The sequence below is a fragment of the Heterodontus francisci genome, chromosome 26, assembly GCF_036365525.1.
Source record: "Heterodontus francisci isolate sHetFra1 chromosome 26, sHetFra1.hap1, whole genome shotgun sequence".
NCBI lineage: Eukaryota > Metazoa > Chordata > Chondrichthyes > Heterodontiformes > Heterodontidae > Heterodontus > Heterodontus francisci.
Window position 1 is genome coordinate 64,593,831 of NC_090396.1, and position 16,770 is coordinate 64,610,600.

The 16,770-nt window shown below is 43.5% G+C and overlaps 1 protein-coding gene across 3 annotated transcripts in view; it reads left to right on the forward strand.

The window, feature by feature from the left end:
- aspscr1 (ASPSCR1 tether for SLC2A4, UBX domain containing) overlaps nt 1–16,770 on the forward strand; it is a 255,059-nt gene that overhangs the window by 140,870 nt on the left and 97,419 nt on the right. For all 3 annotated transcript variants that reach the window (XM_068058424.1, XM_068058425.1, XM_068058423.1), the window contains 2 exons: nt 7,578–7,659; nt 16,113–16,179. In XM_068058424.1, coding sequence (XP_067914525.1) covers nt 7,578–7,659; nt 16,113–16,179 — 149 coding nt within the window. The remainder of the gene's footprint in view (nt 1–7,577; nt 7,660–16,112; nt 16,180–16,770) is intronic.

Here is a 16,770-nt window from a genome sequence, read left to right on the forward strand (position 1 = left end):
ACTAGGTGAGACATCACCCTCATGGTTTCTGTGCCCCCTAGAGCGCTCTCTTGGTCTCTACAGGTTCCTGTCAATGCTGTTAGCAACTCTGGTGGAGTGCTTCTAGAGTCTGCATTTGCATAGGAGGATGTGGGGTCTATCTTTTCACATTTTTCGGGGTTGGTTGACCAAACGGTAGGGGTTTTCATCCGGGATTCTTTCTGGACTTGCTTTAACCTGCCCTCTGGGTCTTTTTCCCCTTCTCTTACTAAACTTTTGCCAGCTGTGTGCTTGCCTGTCCCCTTTTGTTCCATGTGGGGGTCACTTACAGTTCACCAGCCCTCTGCTAGAGGGTCCTCCTAACACCGGTACAGGACTTAGGGGTGCAGGTTTCACTGTAGGTTGGGGTTTCCCCTCAACCTGGCACACGTGGCAACTCCTGCAGTACTCCACCACATCTTTGTGGAGTTTTCGCCAGTCAAACTGCTGTTTTACATGGGCTTTGGTCTTTCATATACCAGCATGTGTAGCCACTGTAGTCTCGTAGAGAACAGGCCATCCTAGACTGGGTATTGTGTAATGTGAGAGGAATAATTGACAATGTAGTGGTGCGAGACCCCTTGGGGACGAGCGACCATAATATGATGGAATTCTTCATCAAGTTGGAGAGTGATGTAGTTGATTCTGAGACATGGGTTCTGAATCTTAGTAAAGGAAATTACGAAGGTATGAGGCGCGAGTTGGCCATGATGGATTGGGAAACGTTACTTAAAGGGATGACGGTGGATAGGCAATGGCAAACATTCAAAGAGCGCATGGGTGAACTGAACAATTGTTTATCCCTGTCTGGCGCAAAAGTAAAACGGGAAAGGTAGCCAAACCATGGCTTACAAGGGCAATTAGCGATAGCATTAGATCCAAGGAAGAGGCATATAAATTTGCCAGGAAAAACGACAGACCTGAGGATTGGGAGCAGTTTAGAATTCAGCAAAGGAGGACCAAGGGATTGATTAAGAAGGGGAAAATAGAGTACGAGAGCAAGCTTGCGGGGGACATAAAAACTGACTGTAAAAGTTTCTATAGGTATGTGAAGACAAAAAGATTGGTGAAGACAAATGTAGGTCCCTTACAGTCAGAAACGGGGGAATTTATTATGGGGAATAAAGAAATGGCTGACCAACTAACTGCATACTTTGGTTCTGTCTTCACAAAGGAGGACACAAATATCATACCAGAAATGTTGGGGAACACGGGGCTTAGTGAGAGAGAGGAACTGAAAGAAATCAGTATTAGTAGAGAAATGGTGTTGGGGAAATTGATGGGATTGAAGGCCGATAAATCCCCAGGGCCTGATGGTATGCATCCCAGAGTACTTAAGGAAGTGGCCCTAGAAATAGTGGATGCATTGGTGGTCATCTTCCAAGATTCTATAGACTCTGGAACAGTTCCTACAGATTGGAGGGTAGCTAATGTAACCCCACTATTTAAAAAGGGAGGTAGAGAGAAAGCAGGGAATTATAGACCAGTCAGCCTGACGTCAGCAGTGGGGAAAATTCTAGAGTCCATTATCAAAGATTTTATAGCAGAGCACTTGGAGAACATTGGTAGAATTGGGCAGAGTCAGCATGGATTTACGAAAGAAACCATGCTTGACAAATCTACTAGAATTCTTCGAGGATGTAACTAGTAGAGTTTATGATGGGGAGCCAGTGGATGTGGTTTATTTGGACTTTCAGAAGGCTTTCGACAAAGTCCCACATAAGAGATTAGCATGTAAAATTAAAGCACATGTGTTTGGGAGTAGTGTATTATGAAAATAGATTGGCGGACAGGAAACAAAGAGTAGGGATAAACAGGTCTTTTTCCGAATGGCAGGCAGTGACTAGTGGGCTACTGCAGGGATCGGTTCTAGGACTTCAGCTATTCACAATATACATTAATGATTTAGATGAGGGAACTAAATGTAATATCTCCACATTTGCAGATGACACAAAACTGGGTGGGAGGGTGAGTTGTGAGGAAGCTTCAGGGTGATTTGGACAAGTTGAGTGAGTGGGCTAATGCATGGCAGATGCAGTATAATGTGAATAAATGTGAGATTATCCACTTTGGTAGCAAAAACAGGAAGGCAGATTATTATCTGAATGGCTATAAACTGAGAGAGGGGAATATGCAGCAAGACCTGGGTGGTGGTGTACACCAGTCGCTGAAGGTAAGCATGCAGGTGCAACAGGCGGTAAAAAAGGCAAATGGTATGTTGGCCTTCATAGTGAGAGGATTCGAGTATGGAAGCAGGGATGTCTTGCTGCAATTATACAGGGCCTTGGTGAGGCCACACCTGGAATATTGTGAGCAGTTTTGTTCTCCTTATCTGAGGAAGGATGTTCTTGCTATAGAGGAAGTGCAGCGAAGGTTTACCAAACTGATTCCTGGGATGACGGGACTGACGTATGAGGAGAGATTGAGTCGGTTAGGATTATATTCGCTGGAGTTCAGAAGAGTGAGGGGGGATCTCATAGAAACCTAGAAAATTCTAACAGGACTTGACGGGGTAGATGCAGGAAGGATGTTCCCGATGGTGGGTGAGTCCAGAACCAGGGGTCATAGTCTAAGGATCCGGGGTAAACCTTTCAGGACTGAGATGAGAAATTTCTTAACCCAGAGAGTGGTGAGCCTACGGAATTCGCTACCACAGAAAGTAGTTGAGGTCAAAACATTGAATGTTTTCAAAAAGGAATTAGATATAGCTCTTGGGTCTAAAGGGATCAAAGGGTATGGGGCAAAAGCCGGAACAGGTTACTGAGTTGGATGATCAGTCATGATCATAATGAATGGGCGGCGCAGTGGTTAGCACCGCAGCCTCACAGCTCCAGCGACCCGGGTTCAATTCTGGGTACTGCCTGTGAGGAGTTTGCAAGTTCTCCCTGTGACCGCGTGGGTTTCCGCCGGGTGCTCTGGTTTCCTCCCACAGCCAAAGACTTGCAGATTGATAGGTAAATTGGCCATTGTAAATTGCCCCTAGTGTAGGTAAGGTGGGTGGGGATGTGGTAGGGAATATGGGATTAATGTAGGATTTGTATAAATGGGTGGTTGTTGGTCGGCACAGACTCGGTGGGCCGAAAGGCCTGTTTCAGTGCTGTATCTCTCAAAAGAAAAAGGCGGAGCAGGTTCGAAGGGCCAAATGGCCTACTCCTCCTATTTTCTGTGGGCACTTCTTAATATTTCTCCCCTGTGGCACCACTAACTGTGAACTACTGTCCACTCCTTGCCCTCAGGTTTGTGAGGAGAACTCCATTTCCTCATCAGTACCTCATTCTTTAAATAGTAGCAATCAGGGATTCCCTCTGCTTTACTTTCAGACTGGGTAGCCTGTGCTAACTCTTGCAATACTGGGATTGGCTTGCTGAGCCTCACCTAGGGAACATCCATTTAATTCATTCCTTGGGTCTCCTAACTTTCCAAAGAAAGTCTCGGACAGGCAGACCTCACGGTCATTTGCCTGCAGTGCCAATGAAGTCTCCTCTGGAGGAACTGGATTGATCATGGCCTGATCCACTACATATTCAGGGACTCAGCAGGGGACCGTCTCCTGCCACTGCCCTGTCACTCTGACCTCCTGCTGTCTTCCTTTCACTGTGGTGGGTGGTGGGGGGGCTACCCCCTGCCAGATCATTACCTAGGAGCAGGTCAACCCTGTCCACAGGCAAACTAGGGACAATCCCTAAAGTCACTGGTCCTGAAACTAGGTCACAGTCCAGGTGCACTCGGTGTACAGGTACAGGCATAGACTGCCCTCCAATACCATTCTCCATCATTTTGGTGTTCACTGCACTCTCTGGGGGAAAGGTCAGGTCTTTTCCCAGTAAAAGGGATCTGGTGTCCCAGAAGCTGAAGATTTGAGTTATGCAGTACTGAGCTGTTGCTTTATAGATCCTTTGAAGTTCACCTTGAAGTATTATTCGAGGGAACATTGTGTTAAAACTGAAGTTTATTTCCTTACTGCTGCCATCTGTAAAGATTGCAAAACTTTCACTCCTGGGCCTATTTTTATTGCTATACCACAAACTATTGTATTCTGCTCTGTTTCCTTTCCCTAATTTCAGAGATCACAGTTTAATTTTATCCCTGTCCAGGGCTGATGTATTTTCCCATCTTTTCCTTCTATTTTGAGACTACGAAATACTGGATAAACTTGTATTTTCACAGCACCTTTCATAACCAAATGTACCAAAGTGCTTGACAGCCAATAACATACTTTTGAAGTGAAACAAAGTGCCAGAAATACTCAGCAGCATGAAAAGCAAGTTTAAGACAGGCCCATGGTTTAAAAAATAAATAAAATAAAAATATTTATAAAAATAATAAATTTTAAAAATTGTAAAAATCATTGTCTGAAATTGTTGAACTCAATATTGAGTACAGAAGGCTGCAGAGTGCCGAATCGGAAGATGAGGTGCTGTTCCTCAAGATTGCCTTGAGCTTCAGTGGAACACTGCAGCAGACAGAGGACAGAAATGTGGACGTAAGAACAGGTTGGTGAATTAAAATGAAAGGCAACCGGAAGCACATGCTAATCGTAAACTTGTTTTAAACTTGAACAGCTCTGTCTAAAAGCAAAAACATGAACATTATTCTGCCATTAGCACTCTCTCTGGACAAATGCTTTGTCTTTTACTACAACTATTTAGCACTCCATTTGCCTTCTTTTCCATGACATCTCTGTCATTTAATCTCTCCTGCCCTCCATCCTATCGCAGACCTTCCCTTTTGTTCTTCTCACCCCCTCGCGCCCCCCCCCCCCCTCATTTGCTCAAAGACTGTTACATTTCTAAGTTTTGCCAGTTTTGATGAAAGGTCACAGACCTGAAACATTAACTCTGTTTTCCTCTACACAGATGCTGCTAGACCTGCTGAGTATTTCTGGCACTTTGTTCTCATTTGATTTCCTGAATCTGTAGTATTCTGCTCTTATTCACGTACTTTCGAAGTTTGGTCACTGTTGTAGATTGAGAACAGTGGAAACAGAACAATTGGCGCATAGCAAGCTTCCACAAACACCAATCTCAATGTGTTTTAATGATCTTGTATTGGGAATAAACATTGACCAGGACAGTTCTGCCAAATCATATTGTGAAACAGTAGGGTTAGGGATAGTACATATGATTCCCAAATGGAAGAAATGGAGGGGATAGCCAATTCCAGGAGGTGGGTGGATGTAAGCAATCCACTATAGCCCTCTCATGCAGCTAGTTCAAAACAATGCAACGAGAAGGCAGAGGGAGGTCACCCCTATCCCCAACTATAACAGGTGTGTGACCGGATAGAGGTGAAAAAAACTGGAGCAAATAGTTCACCAACCAGTATAAACAACCATGGCTGACCATTTCAGGCATAATCACCTTCTCCATATGTAATTGCAGTACGTCACACTCTGGCTCAGTACTCAGAATTTCTTGGGTGTCAACCTTGGCTTAGTAGGGTAACCTTTGAGCCAGAAGGTTGAGGGGTTCAAGTCCTACTCCATAGATTTGAGCACATAATCTAGGCTGATACTTGAGTGCAGTACTGAAGGAGTGCTGCACTGTCGGAGGTGCCATCTTTCAGATGAAATGTCAAACCGAGGCCTAATTTGACCTCTTGACATAAAAGATCACACAACCCATTTCAGAGAAGAGCAGGGGTGTTCTCCAAGGTGTCCTGGCCATTGTCTATCTGTCAACCAACACATCACTTCAAAACAGAAGAGATTATCTAGTCATTATCTCATTTCTGTTTGTGGGTGCTTGCAGTGCACAAATTGATTGCTGTATTTCCCACATTACAATAGTTACTATACCCAAGAAGTACTCATTGGCTGGAAAGTGTTTTGAAATGTCCTGAGGTTATGAAAGTTACTCTATAAATACAAGTTTGTTCTTTCCTCAATGTGTAATTGCGGTGCTCATGTTTAAGTAACGATCATTCGCTGCTACTCAGACCATACACTGGCATTATCTATTTTCTCTCCATCTCCTGCTTCTCCAAAAATTTTTTTACCTTCCCCTTTCTGAAGGCACAGAACAGATGTCATCTGGTACCTCACTAATGTCTTTTCTTGTGAGTATAGGCCGTGAATGCCAGAAAGTTCAGGTATGTACGCGGCATCACATCTAAATCCAATCCTGTCACACACATGTACTGTCCAGGACAGTGATGATGAGCAGGAAATATGGATTAGTCCCTTTCCAAAAAGCCAAGAACGGTGAAGGAAGTTGGACATGCTTGACTGCTATCCTGAATGTCGTCAGTTAACTCAATATAGATCATCAGTTGAACCAAGGACCTTCCTCCTCTGGCTGGCTGGCTGGCTCAGTGATACAGCATTCAATGTGAATTCCACAATTATATACTTATCTGTATACCATGCCTGATATCTGTTCTCTATATAGACAGTTCCAGCCTATAACTCATTCTGGGCTTGAATGATTTACATGTAAACTGCCTGAACCCCTCAATTATTTCTCAGCCTGTAACTTGCTCCTGTCTATCGGTTGTACTATTATATGTTTTATTTTAGAGTATCTTTATATATAGAGTATCTGTTTAATTTGTGTTGAAGATTAGATTTGGAAATAAAAGGTGAAGATTAAGATCTGGAGGATGCAGCATTAAAAAAAAAACTGCATTTGGCCTGGCATAAGATGAAAAGCAACCCAGTATTTGAGCATTGAGGTATCTGTGTACATCATAGGCATAGATATGGCAATATGGGCTTGTATTATGAGGAGTAATACTTAGTTAACTTTGCAGTTGTATTAATCAATGTTGCAAAGATGGTGGTTTGGGGCTCAGTCACACTTTTACAATTCTAGTGAGCGCTTCCTAAATCAGGTGTTGAACTGGAACAATTGAGGAAACGTATTAATAAAAACTTGAATCTACCATATTTTAGTCTTGCTTTCTGTTGCCATTTGGATAGACAATTCGTCACAGATACTGAGTTCATGTAGTCCCAATTTCTATCCCAACGCATTCAATCTGATGTGTAGTTTGCAGCTATGCTTTAGGTTTTCTGATGTAAACCCAGATGGGGCAGATGAAAATGTATGGAACAGAAGAAAACTCAAACTGTTGAAGAAAAAAATCTCAACTCCAAAACCTTTCATAAGTGAAAGAACAGCTTCTAGACAAGAGGAGGGATCAAATGCATTCCATCTAAATAGCTGCAATCAGAATCTGTTCTGTTCTTGTGGTTGTAATATATAGGACACCAATATGGGTATTAAGGCCGTTACTTTCCTGAAGATACTGATCCTTAACCATTTATTGAGATAAATTGTTTGACTCCTGAATTAGTAAGTGATTACTGATTTTTGAAGATGTGATTTTATTTTACTAAAATACATTTAAACACAAGTGTAAATTTTATCTTGTTATAGTCTGTATAACTGGAAATAATCAATTATTGTATGTGAGGTGAGAATAGGATCAGACTTGACTATAACACACCGCCTGTTTAAATTACCTTCCTATGGAATCTTGCAAGGGGTTGACATCATTCGGAAGGGAAGTGAAAAAACTGGTAAATTTTTAGTAAATATTTCATTGTTTCTGCTCAGGCGACGTCTTGAAGAGGCTCCATTGATGACAAACTCTATGAGAGAATCTCAAATGAAAGATAAGACGGAGCGCTACCCTAAGGTTAGTGATTGTCCTGTTGAATGAAAAATAGTAAAATCACACCTCAGTCAGTAACTATCATGAATTGGTAATTTTTAGGATTAAGACATTTGGTAGAATATTTGTGGTAAAAACGTTCATACTTCCGTGTGAAAACATTATTTCTAACCTCTCCTTCATTCTTCTAGTGATTAAAGGGCTGAATTTTACGGGAAGGATGTGGACGGGAATGGAGGCATGGGGGACATAAAATCGGGATGGGACATGTTGGACAGAAAGTCCGACATTGTGAAGTCCCTTCCCGATTTTCTCTATAGGGGCAAAGATGGAGTGCGGGAGTCTGATGGTGACGCGGAAGGCAGGTAATTAAGATACTTTAGAGGCCAATTGAAAGCGATTTTAAAGTCCGGATTGGATTTAACGAACAGTATGCAGGTTTCACGGGGCTTCAGAGGCTCGTCTCCTTAAAGGAGGTGACATGGAGGCAGGAGAGCATGGCTGCCTACTAGGGGAGGCTATCGGGAGGGCAACCATCGAGGGCTTTGCAGGGTGACAAAGGGAAGGCATCGCGCATTGCGTGAGAAGTGAAGGGTATGGTTGTTTGAACTGCAGGGATGGAGAGATGCCCATTGTAGGGGGGCAATGGGTAAGTAACATCTGAGCAAGTCTCAAAGTGGGGCAAGAAGGTGGGGTGGGGGAGGGGTGGCGCTGGTAGGGAAGGACTTTGATTCAGAGAGAGGCCGCCTTTCGTGGGCGTCATTCATCCAGGCTTCAAGGACGCTGTTGAAGATAAGGGGCAGCAGAGTCGGAGAGAGGACCAGGCACCTGCAGTGGCATCGCAACCACCTCTAAGTGCAAAGGTGGGTCAGGAGGGGTCTCCAGAGGGCGCAGAGGAGAGAGGGAGCTGCCCCACGCAGAAGGAGGTACCCTACAGAGAGGATCTACAGGTCAAGGCTCAACTCGCTGCATACATCAGAGACAGTGCCAACGAAGACGCCACCTCTCCAGGGAGGCTGTCATAGACCTTTACGCCATGATGCAGGTCGAACTGCAGGGGACTTGGTGGGAATCTGATGTCAGTGGCCCTGAAGGTCACCACGACGCTGAACTTCTACGCCTCTGGATCATTCCAGGGATCCACTTGGTACATGTGTAGCATCTCGCAGTCAGCAGCCCATCAGTGCATTGAGGAGGTCCCGAAAGCCTTTTTCAGGAGGGCTGGCGACTACTTGCGCTTTTGCACAGATTCCGACTCTTGAGCCGAGAGGGCCATCGAGTTCTGGGCCATCACTGGATTCCCCCAGGTGCGGGGTGTCATCAACTGCATACATGTGCCCATCAAGGCTTCTGCACAGCAGCCAGCAGCTGCCTTCAACAGGAAGGGCTTCCACTCCCACAATGTGCAACTGGTCTGCGACCACCGTAAATGGATTCTGCAGGTCCGTGCACACTTCCCAGGAAGTTGTCATGATGCCTACATTTTGAGTCAGTCCCAGGTGCCACATCTTTTCCGGTCTCCCTCCTGTCTTCAGGGATGGATCCTTGGTGACAAAGGCTACCAGCTGAAGATGAGGCGACTGATGCCTGTGAGGAACCCACACTCGTGCAGAGGAGAAGTGCAATTCTTACTATGTGACTTGAGCTACCATGGAGCTGTTGGTCTGCTCAAGATGAGATTCATGTGCCTAGATCAGCCCAGTGGAGCCTTTCAGTATGTTCCACCGAGGGTCTTGTGTATTGTCGTGGTCTGCTGTCCACTGCACAACCTGGCCCTGCAGAGATGGGAACTAATGAGCAAGAGGAAAATGAGAAGTGAGCTGCCTCCTTGGATGATGAGGATATGGAGGGGGAAGATGGGCAAGCCAGGCCAGAGGAAGGACCCCAGGAACAAGAAGAGACTGGCCATGACATATGTGCAAGGGACGGGAGGCTCGTGATGCTCTTATACATTCTTGTTTTCTTTGATCCTAACTGCCAGTTGTAGCTTGACCAATAAAGACCCATCTTTATGCAGCCATGTTGTCAGATTCCTTTCGTAAGGATGCACTGGTTTATTGACTATTCGCACAGCACAGAGCTGACCAGGCTTCAGAGTTGACCCCTCGCACCATGTTTCGCATCCAGCCTCTTCAGAGGCTGGGTTGCAGCAAAGGGCCAAAGGCTTGACAGAAAAGAAAGGGAGCTAGTCTGTGCTTAACAGAAATGATTTATTTACATTCACAACACACCCTGCCCTTTGCTGGTGAAAGACAATCACCCATGATAACTTTGTGATTCTATGTGCATGTCTTTATTCCCTTATGTGAGCTCCTACGAGGTGCTACCACCTGTGTCATCGGCCGAGGTAGAGGCTGGCCGCTGACCTTGTTGCCCCTTGGCTAGGGGTGACATCGGCAGTTGTCCTCAGGATGCCTTATGATGGAGGGCCTCGTCATGCTGAGAGTCTCCTGCACAGAAACTGTATCACCCTCTGTCGGCAGGGATGGAGGATAATCTGGCGTCGCTGGCAGAGGAGCAGCTCCCTGCATCCCTCCCTGAGAGGAGCCTTCAGCTATGGGAAGCAGCCATTCCTTCACCCTAGCAAGACAAACTTTTGCCTCCCTGCTGACCTGAGAGTGAAGAGGACCCAGTGATGACTCCAGGTCCCCTGTCCCCCTCTCGCCTTGCCACTGCTGACTTGAGCTCATGGTCAAGATAGGGGTATGTAGGTCTGTATGAATATCCTGCAGACGCTGAATGCTTTGCTGGATGTGGCTCTCCATCAGTACCACCAGTCTCTCAATGGAGGACGCCACTCGTGCACCAGTCTCAATGCTAAGCACAAGGCATGGATGGATTCCTGCATCGTCCACACTTGGGCATGCATAACCTCTGGCACCTCAACCAGATGTTGCTTCACCTCTCGTTGCAATATTTCCCATGATGCTGGCAACACCAGAGACACTTCAATGAGCCTGGGACTCAGCATGGGCTGACCTCCCACAGTCGTCTTGACTGTCAGTGGCCTGAGCTGTATCAGCCTCCATCAGCTGCTCGGGTGTGTGTGTTCTGTGCTCACCAGGTTGTGTGCCCAAAGGCTTGTCAGAAAAGAAAGGGAGGTAGTCTATGCTTAACAAATGATTTATTTACATTCACAACAGACCCTGCCCTTTGCTGGTGAAAGACAATCACCTGTGATAACCTCGTGATTCTGTGTGCACGTCTTTATTCTCTTATGTGAGTTCTTATGAGGTGCTCCCCCTGTATAGCTGAGGTAAAGGCTGTCTGCTGACCTTGCTGCCCCTTGCCTAGGGGTGACATCGGCGGTTGTCCTCAGGATGCCACCACGCGGAGGTGAGAGTGTCCGCACTGGTGTAGGGTGTAGAAGTATGAGGTGACGATGGACCCTCTGGCACTGCTTATTCGCAAGCTCAAAATCATGAGCGATTTCAGCTGCTTGTCTGGCTTTTGAAACTTTCTGGTTCTCTACATGAGTTCTCACTACTGAAGAAATTGAATTTTTAAACCCATCCAAGCAAATCAATTCTTTAAGGTTCTCGTACGTGGTTTCCATCTTTGCTGCCCGTATCCAACGATGAAAATTAATTTGCTTTACCCTCTCAAATACTACATTGCCCAGCCAATCTCCAGAGGTTCCGAAACTTCTGACAGTAAGCTTCAGGGACTAACTCATACGCAGCAAGAATTGCCTTTTTTGCCATCTCATAATCTGCAGAAACCTCTTCAGAAAGCATGGCATAAACTTCATGAGCTCTGCCCATCAACCATAAGTAGTGTCCAGCTTTCCTTTGGCCATTTCACTTGTTGGCTATTTTTTCAAAAGAAATGAGACATGCCTGTACGTCCCTTGCTTCAAAATTATGGAGAGCCTGTATAAATTTAAACAGCTTTTCGCTGGGTCCTGGGCTGGATTCAGATTCTTCCTGACCAGAATTTTCCCTAGAGTCAAGACTACCCCTCTGTCTTAGTTCCATTTCTTTTAACCTAAAATCCCTCTCTTTCGCTTTCTCTCCAAAGTTCAAATTTTTTTATAGCTATTTCTTATTTCTGCCCAAGTTGTTTCATTTGTCACTAAATTTTAGCCAATTCAGCTGCATCACCCTCTGATTTACTATCATCTTCCCATTTCAGATGTTGGGCTATTATGTCAATTATCTCTGCTTTTTTTAGCACCTGATTTCAATTCTAACCCCAAATGTGCTGCCAAATCTTTTAGTTTAATCTTGGTTAAAGTTTTCAGGTCACTGAGGGACACATTCTTCTTTCCCAGAGAAGGTGCAGCAACTGCCAATGCCATTCTGATGGTGTAGGCTTTACCCTATTACACAAGAAACCTGGTTCCTTTATTTTTCTCTTCCAATTATTATTCCCCTCACAATTACTGTTATTAGTGTTGGATTTTGATCCCGCAAGAGCCCCCAGTTAATATATTACAACCAATGCGGGAGTAATGCACTGTTAATTCAGGTCGCAGCATATCAATAAAGTTTCCCACCTACTGAAAAAATAACCAAATTAGACACTCTATTTGTCCCCCAGAATAAAGCACACTAAGCCAGGTTTTATTAACAACATCATTAACTATTTATTAGAAAAGAAATAAGTCTAAAACAATAATGAGATAAATCTATATATGAAAAGATTTTTAAAAACTGATTCTTCCTAGCCCTCATGCACACATACATTCAAAAAAAAAGTTAACCAGGGAAAAAGATTTTTGGTTTACAACTGTTTCTTAGGAATAAAAAGGAAAAAATAAAATAATTATCATGTTCTGGTAGGATGTTTTCGGTATGGTGAGATGTCCCAGAGTGGAATAGTCTGATGCCACTCGAAGTCTCACCAGGCGAGGTTGATGAACAGTCAGTGATGGGTAGGCATTCAAAGAAATTTGTCTGCAGCAGGCGTCACACAGGTCTTTCAGCAGGGGTTCAGAAACCGGTCTGCTTCGGTTTTAAAACAGCAGTCCAGCAGTAGAAGCTTTCTGCAAGTTCCAGCATTTCCCAAAATGCAGGAGGCAACAGGAACCACACTGGATGTAGGAATTCTTCAAAGACAGGAGGCAATAGGAATCTGCTACCTTTCAAGTGCAGGACTTCTTTTCAAAAGATGCAGGTTTCCTTTAGAGAGAGAGATCTTTTTTCTCTAGTCTCCACGCAGGTCACCGCCAAATTTAAAAAGTTTGTTCCTTGTCCAACTCGCTGGTCCTTTTCAATTCAAAAGTGAAACTAACTTCAACAATCAAGTCACATTACAATCATAAATCTTGACCTGCCATTCCCCTGCTGCATTGTTTGGAAACGGGTGCCTTGCAATCTGTGTATTTCACTCAGTCCAAACCTACCAAGTTTCAGCAATCAATGTCCACTGAAAAATCCTTTTCCAGTTTTTAAAAAACACACACAATTCTAAGGTTTTAATATAAAACAAAGCCTTGTAACAGTATTTATGGAAAGATATACTTGTATTGGAGGCAGTACAGAGAAGGTTCACTAGCTTGGTCCGTGGGATGAGAGGGTTGTCCTATGATGAGCTGAGTAAATCGGGTCTATATTCTTTGGAGTTTAGAAGAATGAGTGGTGATCTCATTGAAACATTCAAGATTATGAAGGGGCTTGACAGGGTAGATACTGAGATGCTGTTTCTCCTGCCTGGGGAATCTAGAACAACAGGGCACAGTTTCAGGATAAGGAGATGATCATTTAGGACTGAGATGAGAAATTTCTTCACTCAAAGGGTTGTAACTCTTTGGAATTTTCTACCTCAGAGGGTTGTGGATGCTCCATCATACAGTATATTTAAAGGCTGAGATGGACAGATTTTTGGTGCCTCAGAAAATCAAGGGACATGGGAAGTGGGTGGGAAAGTGGATTGAAACCCAAGATCAGTCATGATATTGAACGATGGAGCTGCTGGATGGGCTGTATGGTCTACTCACACCGCTATTTTTTATGTTCTCATGTTTCCCAATACAATATGTATTTGAATATTTATTTCCAGCAGTGACCATTCCACCTTGCGTTAGGCTGTCCTCCAGGTCCCATTTTCTTTTCCTTTTTTTTTAAAAAAGGAAACAAAATACTTATGAAACATATCTGCGATTTCTTTGCTTTCAAGTACAATCTGACCCCCTTCAACTCAAGTAGCCCCATCCTTCTTTGACTGTCCTATTACTTTCACCTACAAAAGCTTTTATTTTTCTTTACATTGACCACTTGTCTGTCTGAGTAGATGAAGTTTCTTATAGGAAAGAAAATTGAAAGACCATTCAGTATTTAAAATGTTGGAAAGCGTGAATAATACGGACAGAGCCAAGTCATTTCCGTACAAAATATTCAGTTAATAGTGATTAAAATAACTTTTTTTACATTACCTATTAGATGAATGGAGTGTACTGTCAAAAGTGACTATATAATATAGTGAAGACTATATTAAGGCCTCAAAACCAAACATCTGGTTAAAAATTGAACTGTAGGTTATAAGGATAAGTATAGACATAGATGATCCAGCCTGCTTTATGTTATGAGGAAGGTTTCCTGTGGAATGCTTTTGGCCAGAGTGAAATGGGATCAGTTGTAATGTTCTTCTGATATTCAGGAACCTTTTCCAAATTACTTTCAAGTTTTCTATTGAGTGTTGTGTATAAACTACAGAGACTAATCTTATTTATAAAGCATGTTTGATACTCCGATTAAAAAGTCTTTGTCATAGAGTGGTAAAACAATTTTGCGAAATTAATTCATTTCAGGCAAAGAATTTAGCGTGAAGTTGCAAAGGGACATGAAAAGTGATGCCATTTCAAGTAATCCAAACGTAATATTGAATGTTGTCTTAAAAACAAAGCTGAAACATTTAGCAAATTTTTAAAATAAAAATTGTACCATGACTCTGTGTGTGTGAGTGTGTGTTATGAAATCACTTATGTCATCAATTTACAGAAGGCAGAGAGAACGTTCTGGGCTATCCCAAATAATGGGCTGAATTTCACCAGCCCTCTGACATCAGGGGTCATGAGGGACGGTGGGGGGTGGGTGCTGAAAAATTATTGCAAGAGAGACCCGCCATGGCCCCTGATCCCAGGAAGGCCCCGCCGCATTTTACCAACGGCGGTGAGGCCTCTTCTCCACACCTCCCCCCCCCCCCCCCCCCGCCATCCATTTACATATTAACATCAATGGAAATGAATATAAATAAACTTACCTGGTCCCGATGGCGGTCACACGCCAATATTCTGGCCGGTGGGCGGAACTCCTGCAACTTTGGATCTCTGTTCCGAGATCCGAGGCCTGACACTGGTGGGAAGGCGGTGGGGGTGGGGGAGAGTGAAATTTTCAGGGCAGGAGATGTGGGGGAGTGGGAAAAACTGATTCTAAAGGTTGAGGGGATGGTGGGAAGGGATTGAAGGGCAAAGATTATAAAGTTTGGGGGTGAAAGATTGGGACCGGCAAAAATGGTTTTTTTGAGGGGGGGGGGGGGGTGGAGAGATATAAATGTATTGTTTGAGCATTGGTGGACAGTGCAAGAGGGGCTTTGATCAATTTACTGTTTTTATTGAGATTTCATGTGCTGGTCTCTTCAAAAATTTTACATCAACTGTCAGAGCTTGAAGCCTTTTAAAAATGGTGCCTGCACGGTGGCGCCAGATGCCATTGCCGGGGACAGAGCAGCCGCCCCTCTACATTATTGGGGGCGGCTGTTCGTCCCCTCCATTTAAATGAGCCCCCGCACAAAATATCATGGGGGCTCAGCAGCGCGCAAGTCTCACATGCGCCGCGCCGCCTTCCAAGCTTGTCGCCAAGAAAGGCGGCGCTTATGAACTTCAGCCCAACATATCTAAACAAACTCATAGCTACAGTATTGGTTTAATCTTTACAGTATTTTCTGCTGCTCCTCAAATGTTTTTCCATCACCAGATGCAAGCAAATCAATAACTGAAGTACTCAAACTTGTGCTACTGTTTGCTAGTTTCTTTATTCTCATCTACGGAAGAGCACTGTCTTACAAATATTTTCTTGCCTTCCTCTTGCCCTCACTATTCTGTTCTACAGTCACTTTGCTTTCACTAGCTTGGTAAGCACAAGATGGGAAGGATTATTTGGAGTCCGAAAAGTGTGCAAGTATGCAAAGTGGCCTTATCTATTGTTTGAGATGAGGTGGTGTGAGCTTTGAAATGTTTCTTTTGCCAGTCTGGTTCAGAACAACTCTCAGTCAGGCCAGGGGTATTAGTTGGGATTCTCCCTACTTGAAAGCAACAGGACCACACCTTAATTAGTTTATCTGAATAGAATGACAAAGATGAACTGCAGTAGTTTTTTTGTATAAAAGCTGGCAATATGGTGCCTATAATATTTTTTAATGATATTTTGCTATATACTTGTATAAAAAGCTTAAAAGAAGTACTTCAGTTACCCAAATGTTTTCATATAACTTAAACAATTTTGACTTTAATTTTGCCTTTTTCTTTGATTAAATAGGTTGTTCTAAGAGTACAGTTTCCTGATAGACATGTCTTGCAAGGTTTCTTCAGACCTCTTGAAACAGGTGAATTTACTCTGTCTTTCTATTTTAGTTTTGTTAAGGAAATGCAGTGAAGACCAGGCACATACTCTCACTCTGGCCAACCACTGCACGTGGAAGTGGATTTTATACCTGGTATTGTGTGTTTCACATCCCAATATTTACTGCAATATTAATCCTAAACTGCTAGTATAAATTCTAAAAACACAATTTACCTGTGTGCATCCTCTTGCTACTTTTCCAGCTGAAGTTAGTAAAAGACCAATCTTTCTAAACTTACTCCATTTTGGCAGTGGGCCAACTTTACAAACCTGACTGTTACTGATTTAAAAATACAGCTTTAGAAATATTGCCAACCAGTTAAAATTTGCAATTTTGGAACATTTATATGGTTGCATCATAAACACAAGGAGCTGGCAGCACTTGTACAAATAATTTCACCCATCGCACTCTGGATTAAATTTGTGATAGATGAATAATATCAGTATAATAAATTCAGATTATTTTTTCATACCTTGATTATGTATCTTAAAGGAAATACGATAAATTTGTAATGTCCTTTACAGGTCATAGTTAAATTTTGGACCTCTGTGAAATCGTTTGAGTACATTTACC